The sequence below is a fragment of the Paroedura picta genome, chromosome 4 (genome assembly GCF_049243985.1).
Source record: "Paroedura picta isolate Pp20150507F chromosome 4, Ppicta_v3.0, whole genome shotgun sequence".
In the NCBI taxonomy this organism is placed as follows: Eukaryota; Metazoa; Chordata; class Lepidosauria; order Squamata; family Gekkonidae; genus Paroedura; species Paroedura picta.
Genome location: NC_135372.1, coordinates 124,679,165 through 124,693,643, shown reverse-complemented (window position 1 = coordinate 124,693,643; position 14,479 = coordinate 124,679,165). Strand labels below are relative to the sequence as shown.

General features: G+C 43.9%; 1 protein-coding gene across 6 annotated transcripts in view; it reads right to left on the bottom strand.

Annotated features, from left to right (window-relative positions):
- EYA2 (EYA transcriptional coactivator and phosphatase 2) overlaps positions 1-14,479 on the bottom strand; it is a 151,734-nt gene that overhangs the window by 69,058 nt on the left and 68,197 nt on the right. For all 6 annotated transcript variants that reach the window (XM_077335537.1, XM_077335536.1, XM_077335534.1 and 3 more), the window contains one exon: positions 8,915-9,031. In XM_077335537.1, coding sequence (XP_077191652.1) covers positions 8,915-9,031 — 117 coding nt within the window. The remainder of the gene's footprint in view (positions 1-8,914; positions 9,032-14,479) is intronic.

Below are 14,479 nucleotides of genomic sequence, written 5' to 3'. Positions count from 1 at the left end.
CTCTCCAGAGTTGTTTTTTCTTATTTTAAAATTTCTGGTTCCTTGTGTGCTCAGTTACAATTAAACTACTGAGTTTCTCCTCCATTGCTTGGTAATTTCTCCCCTACAACTCTTTAGGCACGAGCTGAAACATTTTTTTGTTTCTTTTAATTTGTTGTCTCATTTTTTTAAATTTAAGCCTGATGTGTGTATCCACAGGGACAGTTTTGTCAGTTCTGCAGGATCTGCTGCAAATCTGAAAAGGCAACTCAAACAGAGTTGCAAAGAGAAGCCCATAACACGGCTGTACTTTCCTTAATGGAATTAGTTGTGTGGGCTATTAACCTCTGTCAAGGCAGGCAACACACGGCCAAGAGGCAACATCAAACCAAACTGAGTCTTGCTAATGCAGCTATTAGGTTACCTGGCATACTTCTGAGTTCAGCCTATTTACCTGCTCAATGTCTTATTTAAGAAACGGCTTCCTACTGAGTTGCACTGTTCCTTTTTATTCTCGTAGAAAGTTTAGAAGAATGGAGAAAAATTGACACCATTGTAAAAAGAAGTTCATTTCTCATTTTTTTTTGCCAGCATATATCAAAAAGCCACGATATATTATAATTACTAACTTGAAAAATCCTCCGCAAAAATCATGTAGCCCTTCTTCTGTTAATCCTCAAGAGGTGCTTATTGCATATAGCAGTTAAGACACGTTAGTAGAACGGGGGTGGGTGGGGAGGGAAATTTATTATTATTATTATTATTATTATTATTATTATTATTATTATTAACATTTGTTACTCGCCTCTCCCCAGAGGCTCGAGGCGAGTTACAACATATAAAACCCTCAATAAAAGCATACAATAAGACCCATAAAATACGATTAATAAACACAATAAAACAAGATGTGGCAAAAAAACCCTTAAGCCTTATCTATGCTACACCTCAATAATCCATCCTGGACTGTAGGGGGGGAGACAGAGGTTGGTTTTCGTTACTGCTGCTGAAAAGGGGGGACAGATGTTCCTTGTGGCCCAGCCTCATCCTGGCGGAACACCCCGGCGGAACAGCTCCGTTTTGCAGGCCCTGCAGAAAACTGAAAGCTCCTGCAGGGCTCTCAGCTCCTCCGGGAGCTCATTCCACCAGGTCGGGGCCAGGACCAAGAAGGCCCTGGCCCTGGTCGAGGCCAGGTGTGCTTCTCTGGGGCCGGGAACGATTGCATTGATACTGTTTTCTTCATGCTTTGTGTTAACAGAGTCAGCTCTTTCAAAGCTTCAGTGCAGGATCCATTATAAGTGTGATGCCATGATCCTGCATACAAACGCACATGTCCACCTGCCCTGACTGTATCTCATGTGAATAAGAACCAGGGCATTGCTCTTAAGCCAGAGCTGTTTGCAACGACAGTGATCTTTTTCACCATAAAACATTCTGCATAGGACACTTCCTGTAGGTAACCTCAGGACCAGTTCTAATGCACTGCAGCCATAATTTACAACTGAAGGTTCCTGAGTGGAAACTTGGCATCCTTTCTAAATAAATGCTACTGTTAAACAACAACAACAACACAAGCATTGAATTAAGAATTGAGAGCCGGCATGGTGTAAAGCAGTTGTTCTCAACCTTCCTAATGCCGCGACCCTTTAATAGAGTTCCTCATGTTGTGGTGACCCCCAACCATAAAATTATGCAAGTGTTCTTTCACAGAAATTAAACCGAAACTGACCAATGGTGTGAAGTTCCATTGTTCAGGATTGTATATAAATTGGTTCTTTCCCGGTGTTTCTCATTTCAGTTCTGCCTCTTGTCCCACCGTGCTGATCTCACTCTTTTCCGCTGCTCCAGACAGACAAACGTTCTATCTCGATCTACCCCTCAAGGCTATTGTGTAGATGGAGCCCCCCTAGCCAAGCTGCTTGCCCTGCCGCAACCCCTGTGAAAGGGTCGTTTGACCCCCCCAAAGGAGTCACAACTCCCAGGTTGAGAACCACTGGTGTACTGGTGGACTCTAATCTAAAGAACCAGGTTTGATTCCCCACTCTTCCAAATGCAGGTAACGGGGTAACTTTGGGTGAGTCACAATTCTCTTAGAACTGTTCTCACAGAATTCTCTTAATCTCACCTACCTCACAGGGTGTCTGTTATGGGGAGCGGAAGGGAAAGGTGTTTGTAAGCCGTTTGGGACTCCTGCAGGTAGTGAAAAGCAATGTATCCAAAAAAGCTTTAAAAAAATGAAATGTCTATTTTAGTGATATTTATATATTCAAGTCGTTATGTTTCTGGCTGCAGCTGCCCATTTGGGAGCCCTTCTGGGTAATTCAATTCTGCTAATGGAAATTAGTTTCCCATAATGGATTGACTCAAAGTTCTTGTTTAAAGCAAAATATGAATTTCACGTGTGAGAAGTTTCATGCATGTATCTTTCTCTGGACTATCAGGTTTCCAGCTCACTTTAGTATGGCCATATGTGCGAACAAGAGACAGCTGCTTGCTACAGCCAAAAATATGAGGATTCCTGAACCACAAATGGAAGGCACTACAGCTACTGCTTGTTGTAGTTCTCTTGTTGTAGTGTAACAAGTCAATTCACCAAGATGAAAGTGTACGTGGGTGCGATGAAAGCTTTTGCTTACAACCAGAAATGTTTAAAGTCCAGCTAACGAACTCCCCTTCCAACTCGTAGGTTTCCTGAGGATCCCCTGTCTCCCCGGGAAAACACCTGAGGCCTGTGTGCTGATGCAAAGAAGAAGGTACTGAAGTAGTTGCAATGAGAAGACAGCATGAGGACCAGGATGCTGAACTGGGTCCAAAAAGAAGAGCCCATACAGGAAGGAAGCCAGCATTGGCTCAGCAAGAGAGAGATGGAAAAGAACACAAGAGGAATATACAGAAGAAAACTCACAGGTCTCATAGGAAGATAAAGCACGCTACTGATCATAAGGGGAGGCAGTCAGGTACGAGAAATAAAGCAGACATAGTAAGAAAGTGGGAAATGGGTTTAAGTTCACAGCTTCCTTTGAAAGATCCAGTCATCTCTTTGACAATAGGAACCTAGCTCTTAAACCAATGACAACTTTAAAAGCAAACACAGTTAACAATATGTTCCCTGTAGAGCACTTTGTTCATCTGGTACACATTTGTTGGCAGTCCCTGGCCCCCAAAACATCCACCTGGCCTTGACCAGAGCCAGGTGGAACAGAATGCCAGATGAGACCAGGGCCCTGACGGAGCAATCACAGTTCCACAGGGCCTGTAAGACAGCACTCTTCAACCAAACCAGAGCAATTTAATGAATAAGGGCCTCCCTCTGCCCCTCTCAGGTTCCTTCCTTCCTCTTTTTCTGTGCCACTGACAGATGCAACCTTGCCATAGTCAACGGGCAAGAAAGACAAATGATGGATGGGGGGAACTAACAACAGTTCAGTTTTTAGTTAGGCTGCTTTTAAAAATCTTAATTTTAATCTTAAACAAATTAAACTGTTTTATGGGGGAAAAGGCAGCATTAAAATCTAATAACAACAACAATGACCAAAATGTTGGTCTCTGAAGCAGGTTTATATTTTGTTCACATCTTAAGACAAATTTTAAACATGCTACTTTATCCAGGAGAAAGTTCAGCCTAAGAAACCTTAATCTGTTTCTCAACTTCTTCCTCCAGCAGAAGAGTCCCTGAAAGTGGAAGAATGCTCTATAACAGCCTTTTCCAAACTTGTGACCACGGAGAAGCCCCTGAAATAATTTTTCAGGCTTGAAGGAGCCATGGAGATGTCAGCTCCATTATCTCCCCAGTACAGAAATCAGGAGAGAACTCACTCATTCCCGCGAGGGGGGGGGGGAAGCAACAGAAATGGCCAGTTCCCGAACTTGTGGCCAAGTTCATTAAGGCAGGAGGGGAAAGGTCATGGACCCTGATTGGGAATCCCTGATCTATAGGTTGCTGGAAAGTTTCAAACCATTTATAGGAGTGGTAGGATCCAGGTTGCTGTTAGTCTGGGTTGGTGTGAACTTCCTAGTTAATGCCTAGTCAGCCTCAGAATGATCCCCAACGTATATTCGAATATGATTTTACCTATTTCATTAAGTTTCTGCCTTTCTCCTTGATGGTTTATATTGTTCCCCTTTTTGTTTTATCCTCACAGCAACCCTGTCAGGTAGATCAGTGTGTGACTGGCCCACGGTCACCAGCCAAGTAAGAATTCCAGATTCTAGTCCAACATCCTAACACATATATTCCAGTGTGTACACTCATGCAATACCCTCTTATGATGAAGGAAGTTTCACAGCAGTACCCAAACTATTACTACAGCTTTGAACAATATCCAAGGACTGGTTCACACACGCACTAGAATGATGTGGAATTGAACTGAGGTGATATAATGGACTGTACTTCTTCGACCTGCTGGTGGTAGATTCCCACGCCTTTCGAGAAACCCATGCCCATAAGAGTCTACTCCCTTTTCTTTGCTTAAATTTTTCTATTTTATTCATAGGGAGTTTTTTTAACAGAGAAGATCTTCAAAAAGCAAACCTCCATTAGAAGTCTGAAATTACAGTCAATTCTAGCACCTCAGATCTCTGTCCTGTCCTGCTTCCGTACACATTAACTAGGCCTAAGTGCCTCTTCTTCTTCCTTGAACATCATATGAAGATCTTGTGGACTTACTTTTCTCTTGATATTTAATATTACCCTCTCCCCTCAATTGTTCATATAAATGGATTTTGAAACAAAATTACATGTCGCCTTCAGTGTCCTTGAAGGTAAGGGGGGAGGAAAGGAGAACCTTGCTGCCATTTAAGAGGAATTGTTATTTATATTGCTAAAAACTACGGCCTGATCCGTCCTGAGGGGAGGCCTCTCCTGCCCCGAAATTCACTGTGCTCTGTCGCCACAACCTAAGACTGCGACTAATGCAAACCAGCTGTGTAGGAGAAGCTCCGGGAAAAGGGGGACAACTAAATTTTCTATGGGGTTTTTAGTTTTCTGACGCCAAAGCGTCTCTGAGTGACAATTTGCCAAACACAGACTCTCCCTCACTTCCCAAGGCATTAGACATATGAATGTTTATAATGCACGGCATCATGTGTACGTTACTTGAGAAAGAGTTGAAATCATGCCACCAAAGCACATAAAACAAGTTTCAGAGGCAAAACTCTCAAGGGGATACATGCAAGTACGCTAAATATATGCCGGAGAACCATCCAGTCATCCTCGCTAATGTGTCACTCATGTATTATAGCTGTACATTGTTCAGCATGTACAAGTCAATTTGTCAAAGCAGGGCACACTGGTCATACGACACCCATTTTGGCGGATGGGTATTCCTAGGTTGTTATTTCGTTTGCTCGGACCAATGCCAAACCTCTAGGCACCCACCTGACATCATGTCTGTTAAACTTGCGAGAAAAACTGAAAGAGGCCTTCACTTCGAAGTTAGCAAAGACCTTTTCAAGACTGCCTTGACCAGATAACGCCCCAAGTATGGTAAGTTACATAGGTCAGGCGTAGTCAACCTGTGGTCCTCCAGATGTTCATGGACTACAATTCCCATGAGCCCCTGCCAGCAAACGCTGGCAGGGGCTCATGGGAATTGTAGTCCATGAAAATCTGGAGGACCACAGGTTGACTACGCCTGACATAGGTTATCGCCTGATTGTCAATGAAATTAGCAGGGGCACAATTTTAGACCTGCTGGCACATTTTTTTAAAATCATTTTTTAATCCAAGAATCATAGGTACTGCCCTTCATTCTCTCCCATTCCATTTTTCACCACAACAATTCTGTGAGGTAAATTAGGATGGGCGGGGGAGACTAGTTCATGGTTACCCAAGTAGGTTTCATGGCTGAGAAAGGACGAACATGAATCTCATTTAGGGTTGCCAGGTGGCCTCCCTAGCTGATGGCAGGGGGTGGGGTGGTGATGGGGTTGCCAGCTCAAGGTTGGGGAACACCTGGAATTTTGGGGGTGGAGCCAGGGGCTTCATTGGTGTACAATACTATATAGTCTATCCTCCAAAGCATCCATTTTCTCCAGGGGAACTAATCCCTGTAGTTTGGAGATGAATTGTAATTCTGAGCGATCCCCAAGTCTCACCTGGAGACTGGCATTCTAGTCTCTCCCAACCTTCTAGTATCCACTATTCAATTTTGTGTGTCACCTCCCTGAAAATTCCCCTTTCAAAGGGAACAATTGTAAAGTCATGATGCTGAAAGAAACCACAAAACATAATCCCACTTTCAGACATAGCCTCAACCCAAATCACCAGACAATCTTCAGCACAGCAGGATGTAACCAGGAAACCAGTAAGATGTCAACGCATCAAATGAGCCCAGGTGACTCAAGTAAGCAAGTCATACCCCAAGCTACAGGGCAAGTCACAAAAACCAAGGCTATGTGCATTTTTTATCGGCGGCTCAGGCAAGCGAACACAAAAGGTTGAAGTACATGCCAAATGGATTGTGGGAATTGGTGGTCATGGCAAAATGCTTCAGTTTACACAGATGCTCTGGTCTGTCACATCCAAATTTTTGGCTGGGTGGTCAAAAATACTGATTGGGATAGGGCAACCCTGCCTTACAAAGCACTGCTGAAGCCCTACGTGGGAAAAGGTATTTCTTTCAAGTGGGTTATTAAAGCCTAAGCCAACTTTGCTCTTTAAAAAAAGAATCCCTGCCTACCCTCTCAGGTGCGCTAAGTGTGGGAAAGTTCCGAGTGCATTCCTCAGAGGCAACTAAGGGAGGAAGGGCCAGATCATCCTGTCCAGAGCTTTCACCAGCACTTTGGAAAGGTAAATAAACCCCACAGATGAAGGGCTGTTTTTTTTTTTTTTAAAGAATCCCCTCCCCCCCTTTTCTTTCTTCAATGGATAAAGGAAACTTGTTTTTGATCGGACAAAGAGCTGTGCATCTCTAAGTAGTGTTCTCAGCTTAAAAGAGGCTGCCTCAGCCGTAAGGACCAGTGAAACAACATTCAACAAGGGGTCATAATCTCTTTGGGAGAAACAAAACCGACATGAAAAGCTACTTGTAGATGGACAGCTCTTTCAAATACATCTCACACAAAACTTGGGCTGTTTTAAGGTATTGCTGAGCAATCCTTTTCGGATTGCTAACAGTAGCAGCAGATTCAGGTGTTGGTCTGAAACAAGAAGACAGAGTTTTGAGTCCCGTGGAACCTTTAAGACCAACAAACTTTTATTCAAGGCATAAGCTTTCGTGTAGGGTTGTGTGTGGCCGTTCCAGGCTGGTTCGGAAGCCGCCGCGCACAACCCTACTTTCGTGTGCGTGCACACTTCCTCAGAGACAATGAAACTCAAACTTATGTCTTGAATAAATTTTTTTTTTCATTTGTAAAGTATTTATTTGTATAAATTGTGAAAACAAGTCCAAACCAATATTCATAAAGGTCCTCCTCGTGTATTACATTCAACATAAAATTACTTATCTCTACTTTCAATATAAATTGCTTACTATTTCACCTGAATCTAAATAAGCTACAATAAAAATTCTTGTTTACAACCACTCTTCCTTCTAACCCTGACTTTGATCAAAGTAACTAAGTTTTGCAAAATATATTATAGACTTACACAAACATGCTGAATGTGTGTATCTGTGATTGTCAAAGTCTTATATCTTAATTGTCATTATTTGTACCTTATTACTTGGCTTGGTAATCTAGGAACCACTTCCATTGTTCAAAGAATTTCCCTTCTCCATATCCGTTCACTTGAATAAAACTTTGTTGGTCTTAAAATACTCACTGGACTCAAACTTTGTTCAAGGGCATGCCTAAATTGTTTAAAATACACAAAAGCATATACCTCATCCCCAAACTCTCAGGGGGGCGGGATTTACAATCAAGGTTAGAGAAGGCAGCAATGTGTAAACAAAATGTATGGATGGGTGCAGCTTTTCAAAATGATTGGAAATCCAGACACTGCTTGAGTCAAACGGAGGCTGTGTATAAAAGTCTATAAAAAGTTGGCTATAGCTAAAAACAAGGGTACTTTTAGAGGAAGAAGAAAAAGAAGATTTGGGGTTTATACCTTACTTTTCACCACCTGAAGGAGTCTCAAGGCAAATTACAATCAATCGCTTCCTCTCCCACAACAGACACCCTGTTTATTAGGTGAGGCTGAGAGAGCTCTAAGAGAACTGTGACTAGCCCAAGGTCACGCACAAGGCTCAGGGTGAGGTGGAGCAGCGGCAGACACTCCGGGGCATGGCATGGTGCAGAGGAAAGGGTCAGGGAGGGGGTGTAGGGTATGTCAGGGCTTGCAGAGGGAGAGGCAGCGGTCAGTCTGCGGCTCTCCCCGCCATAGCACAAAGGCTTGTGGAGGGCACAGCAGGGCTGTGCAAGCCTGGTCGGGGTGGCAGGGTGAGATGCGGAGGGAGGAGGACTCTGAGGGAAGGCCATTGTCCTCTGCTGTCATTAGCCCCACTGACTTGTGTTCCCTTCAGTGCCCGGAGGCATACGGGCGCTGAGGGCGACAGAATGGTTATGGCCGGGCTCATTGGGGGCGAGCTCAATTGGGGCGGGCCAATCACGGCGTGGCCAGGAGGCCCCGCCCAGGAGGGCATTACTGAAATATTAGATGCAGCTAATGGTTAAAGATATGATTCGTTATGGCACCTTCAGCGAAGGCTTCAAAAGTCAAGAAGTCCCCAGGCCTATAAACCAGAGCTGCAAATAGGAGTTCTGAACATTATGGCAAAAGTCCAACTTGGGTAGGGGGGGTTATTTTTCCAACTATGAAGATAGAACAGTGCATTGAATTCTAATGCCAGAAAACAACTTGGAAAACAGTTTTAGCAAACTCTCCCTGGAAACATACATGATATGGCAGGTGCATCTATATTTTTCCATGCAAATAACCAAAACCGTAATGATGGAATTTCAGAAAAAAACATTCATAGTGATAGGCAATAGTACTTACCATGCATTTGATAGGTGTACGGCGCCTGCGCGGACGTTGCTGTGCTGAAACTAGATCCGTAGCTAAGGAACCCACTTTGCCCTGGTGAATGATTCAGGCTGTCTTCTGTTTTAATGCCTTTGGAGAAAAGTGAGAAAAACACACATACGTTGTCAGGAGAAATTGCTAATAATGTATAGTATACCTATTAATGCCATTTTTCTATACACGTTGGTCTGTATTGTTGAAAGAAAACCATGCTTGCCCATTCATTCATTCATTCATTCATTCATTCATTCATTCATTCATTCATTCATTCATTCATTCATTCATTCATTCATTCATTCATTCATTCATTCATTCATTCTCCCATGGCTCAGGGCAGTTTATATAAAACAGGGAACAATACAGATAACTCAGTAGTTATAAACAATAACAATACAGTGATAACAGATAAAACAATATAATAGAACAGTAGAACAATGGTGAGAACATTAATTCAACAACAGCATACTGACGGCCCCATGGGTCGGACGAATCGGCGGTGGTTTTCTTGGGAGGGAGGCTTGGGGGGGGGCAATGGAAGGTGATTGGTTCAGGTCGACCTCAACCAAATGCCTGGCGGAAGAGCTCCCTTTTGCAGGCCCTGCGGAACTGTTCAAGTTCCGTTCAAGTATCCTGTCCTTTCTTAAAGGAAATCAGGACTCCATTTATGTGTAAACATTTTAGACTACATCATTTTTTGGTGTTTTAGAATTCTTTGTTACTGGACTGGTCATTTAGGAAGCAATCCCAGCACATCCACTGTAGACTTACAACTTTGTGAGGTAGGTTAGGGATGAAAGTGGGGGGGGGAGGCCCCATTGGGTTTCATGGATGCGTGGTAATTTGAAGCCAGACCCTCTGCACGACATTACATGGGCACAAACGTTGAGGGTGTGATTCTCTATCCACTTGCATGCATATTTCCACGAAATGTATAGAACACTACTAACTGGTGATGACAAAGTAAAATAAACAGAATACAAGTACTTCCTTCCCTGAGAAAATTGCTCCGAGTCTCTATTGAGATCAAATTGTTTGGGTCAAATCTGTGCATGAGTTTCAGCTTTGTGTTGGAACTTCCCTCTGCTGAAGGGCGATTATGAAATCCAGTCTAATGTGTGTTGTCACAATCAAAACAGCTTCCTCACTTCCTTGATCTGCTCACTGGATCAAATCTCTCTCCAAGAAATATTTGAACAGTGGTGTGACCAAGTTAAAAGCCAGGCATTTGGAATAGCTCTTTAAGGGACTGTGTCGTTCGCAAGAACTTACGGATGCATACTTTGGGCTTTGCGTACTTGATCCAGTCATCTAGAACAGGGGTAGTCAACCTGTGGTCCTCCAGATGTCCATGGACTACAATTCCCATGAGCCCCTGCCAGCAGCTGGCAGGGGCTCATGGGAATTGTAGTCCATGGACATCTGGAGGACCACAGGTTGACTACCCCTGATCTAGAACAGGGGTCCCTAACCTTTTGGCTCATGGGAATTGTAGTCCATGGACATCTGGAGGACCACAGGTTGACTACCCCTGATCTAGAACAGGGGTCCCCAGCCTTTTGGCACATGGGGGCTGCGTTAGCATGCCCAGTGCCTAAAAAGGGCCCCATCTTAAACCAAAATGTAACAAAATTGTTATCCTACTTATTTTGATCAAAAGTAAACATTCAATTCAACCATGGTAAAGAAGAGAAGAGACTCCTGCCACCCTCCATCCACTACAGTCCTCAGAAGCACTGAGCTATATACGCAGGCTAGGAACAGTTTTACAAATGGATTGTGAAGCTGGCCTAGCAGATGGTAAGAGTTGCAATCCTAAGTATATTGAATACTATGAGATTTATTTCTTAATAAATACAGTCCCTTGAAGTTTAAATATACACCTGGTAATACCTTTTAATTTTAAGGCATTAAAAATTGGGGGCCCTCCAAAAAAGGGCAAGTAGACAGAAAGAGTGAACGAAGGTAGCCTTCCCCCTGGAACAGAGGGTATGCCATTAAGCGGGCTTCAAATTATGTGCAGGGTGCACATATACATCACTGCTTGCCAGCCAAGCCTCAATCATGAGAAGTAACATGGCACCCAGAGGGATGGGAACTTAGCTGGAAGAAGATGTGAGAAGGGGAATGTCATAGACTTCCCTGCTAAGAGAGTACTCAAGGGGCCACTCACTGGCTTCTGCAATCACAGATCTATAAGAAGACTCCTAGCTGGAGTGTGGAATGAAGGAGAGCAGAAGCAAGCAAAGCCAGAAATCAGAGCAACAAGCTCTTGTTGTGGAAGGAAGAATGCTTTTGCTTGCAGCAGCAACCTCACCGGTAACTTTGGAAGCCACTTGCTCTGATGGTGGATCCTCTAAAAATGTTTAGAATGCAAAACACTTTATTTGCTCTTTTTTGCAAAAATACTGTCCTTTTTCTGCCTTTCTTTGCAAAAGCAGACCTGACATCTCCTGATCCTATTCACACAGTGACTTTGCCTTCCTTATATACATACATAGCTTCAAGATGGTAATTCATGGAGAGAGGGAGTTAAAAAAGCTGAGTGGTATGGGTGCCTGAGCTTTGCTGGCTAGCAAAACACCTAGAATGGCCAAAATGCTATTATGGAGGATAAGAACAAGAGGGGGCTGATGGAAGGAACCATGGAGACCAAAACAAACAATGTTGCTATTATCTCTTTTGCAAGAAAAGGACAGGATGAACAGCAGTAGATGGTGCCTCTTGAGACAGGAAGAACAGTATGGGTCTGAAGGAAAATGCCTGAGGGTAATAGCAGCAGGCAAGCAGGTTGGAGGGCTGCACAGAAAGTGGTCAGGGGCCGCATGAGGCCCATGTGCCTCAGGTTGGGGACCCCTGATCTGAAGCGCCTTGATTGGAGTATCCCCCCCTCCAGAGTCTTAAGCCTTAATTGTGGTTTATGGGAAATGAATGGGTAGGAAAGAGAGAGGGAGGCAAGACAAGATCACTGTGTCTTAGCTCTGTTCTGTTGAACTTTGTGAACTTCAACAGAAGATGTTCAGCCAAATCCCATGAGCAGAGAGGGAATGAACCCAGAATGGGATGAACTGCAGGAATTCTTTAGTGAGAGCAGAGAACTGAGAGACCCCATGCTCCAGAAACAAAAACAAAAAAGGAGAAACAGCCTGGATCCAATGCTCATGGGATACTGCTCCATTGTAATCATTCACTTCCTGGATTTTTCATACCTGAACTAAAAAACCCAGGAGGTGAAAGATTACAACAGCACAATATCCCACCATAGTGAAACGCACTAGCTCTGTGGATATCAGTCAGGCCTGTCCAGACACAGCAGACAATGCTCAGTGTACAGATGATAGAAATAGAAGAAGAGTTGGTTCTTATATGCCGCTTTTCTCTACCCAAAGGAGGCTTACAGTCGCCTTCCCTTTCCTCTCCCCACAACAGACACCCTGTGAGGTGGGTGAGGCTGAGAGAGCCCCGATTATCACTGCTTGGTCAGAACAGCTTTATCAGTGCTGTGGCGAGCCCAAGGTCACCCAGCTGGTTGCATGTGGGGGAATGCAGATTCAAACCAGGCTCGCCAGATTACAAGTCCGCACTCCTAACCACTACACCAAGCTGGCTCTTAATACAGCATGAAAACTGAACAACAGTTACAATAACCACAGTGAGACAGACATCTTTAGACTTCACTGAGGCCAAGCAAAACAGCATCAAAGTTATTCATGAAATTCAGTTAACCAGCTTGATTTCATCAGTTCCATACACTTTTTGGGGGGGCTTACTTGGCTGTGGTAACTGCACACTCAATGGGAAGTAAATATCACTGGAATCAATGGGATACACCCGATCAAAAATAGTTATGATTGGGATTTAGAGGTAGTGATAGGAAGGTCTAAAAACAAATTTCTGGCAATTTTAGAGTGTTTGTTTTCTAGCAGTTTTATGGTACTGTTTTCTCCCACCACAGTTTAGTTGTCAAGAGGAGAACTTGCAAGGAACTGGCCAGGATAAACACACCCTCCAAACTTGAGAGGGGAGCTAATTGTGCAAGCAGGTTCACCTCCTCTTCCTGCCTAGGAAAGACTGTGTGAACTGGACATTTGCCCAGAGCACCAGACCTCCCCAGGTGTTATTGCAATATGCACACCGAACGCAGGCCTCTTTTTCGGCTTAGATACAGGATAGATGGATTCCACTGGGGATTGCCCCCAAAGCTGGCTTTCCACAGGAGTGATGGGAGCAGAGAAGAGTTTGGCTTTTCACAACCATTTAAAAAGCAGAAAGAGAAGCGAGCCAAAATGCTCAAGGGCAGATTACCCAAAGGATAAGGTCCCATTCCACTGGCAAACCAGTTTGTTTAGACAACAATGAGTGTTTATGGGCTCTTACGCCAGAATCCCTTGTCGCCCCTTGGGGTTGGACTTCTGTGGGCGCATGACTAAGAGAAGCTGCTTTTCCTAACATGACACTGGTGTTTTGATTACGATCGGCAACACGCATGCAAACGCTCCAACCGTTGCAGCCTTGACCACGATTAATCTTCAGCGACAAGCTCTTTCTAGAAGCCCGTTGTCAGACAGCGAAATAACTTGGCACCAAATCAATTTCCACACAGCTCTCCGTTTTGTCTAGGAATTGAGGATAGTTTTATCTGTTTGTGCCAGAGGGGGAAAAATACTTCATTTGTCTTGGTTGCCTGCCAGGTGAGATTTTTCAGAATGGGCAGTATCACGCGCATTACTGAGGGGGTGAGGGAGACCATTTTTTCAAAAAGGAAATAGGTAAATCCACAGGATTTATAAGCAGCACATGGGCCTGGCTTGTCCAAGCCCTAAAAGACTCCAGCCAGTAGCCGATAGTCGGGCTCTTCCCTACCGCTAACGAAGACAACTGTTCAGCGTTTTTCTTGGCAAAGGGCCAGCTGTTTGCGCACACAAAATTCCTCCAAAACCCCAAAATTTAAACATTTCTCTTCTTGTGCTGATAGAGATTAGTGCTGGAAAAGTAGGCCTTTGCCAGAGACTGAGCATAGAGAAAGATTCATAAAATGATTTTATGGAAAGCCACTAAATAGATGTATTTGTTGACCTAATCAAGCAACGGTCAATTAATCAGATGGGCATGCTCCAGAAGTTTTTGAAGTTAGGCATTTTAAAGTGACATTGAGAGCCAGTGTGGTGTAGTGTTTAGAGTGTTGGACTAGGATCTAGAAGACCCAGGTTCAAATTCCCACTCTGTCATGGATGATAATTGGGCCAATCATACAGCCTCAGTATAAGCCAGGGGTGGCCAAACTGTGGCTCTCCAGATGTTCATGGACTACAATTCCCACAAGGCCCCATGCTGGCTGGGGCTCATGGGAATTGTAGTTTATGAACATCTGGCGAGCCAGTTTGGCCACCCTTGGACTGTAAACTAACTCACATGCTGGTTGTTAAGATAAAAATGGAGGAAACATTATGTGAATGACATAAGCCACTTTGAGTCCCCATTGGAGAGAAAAGCAGGATAAAGTTGGAGGTTGCCCTTTCACCATTCCTTGGTGCTGTTTCC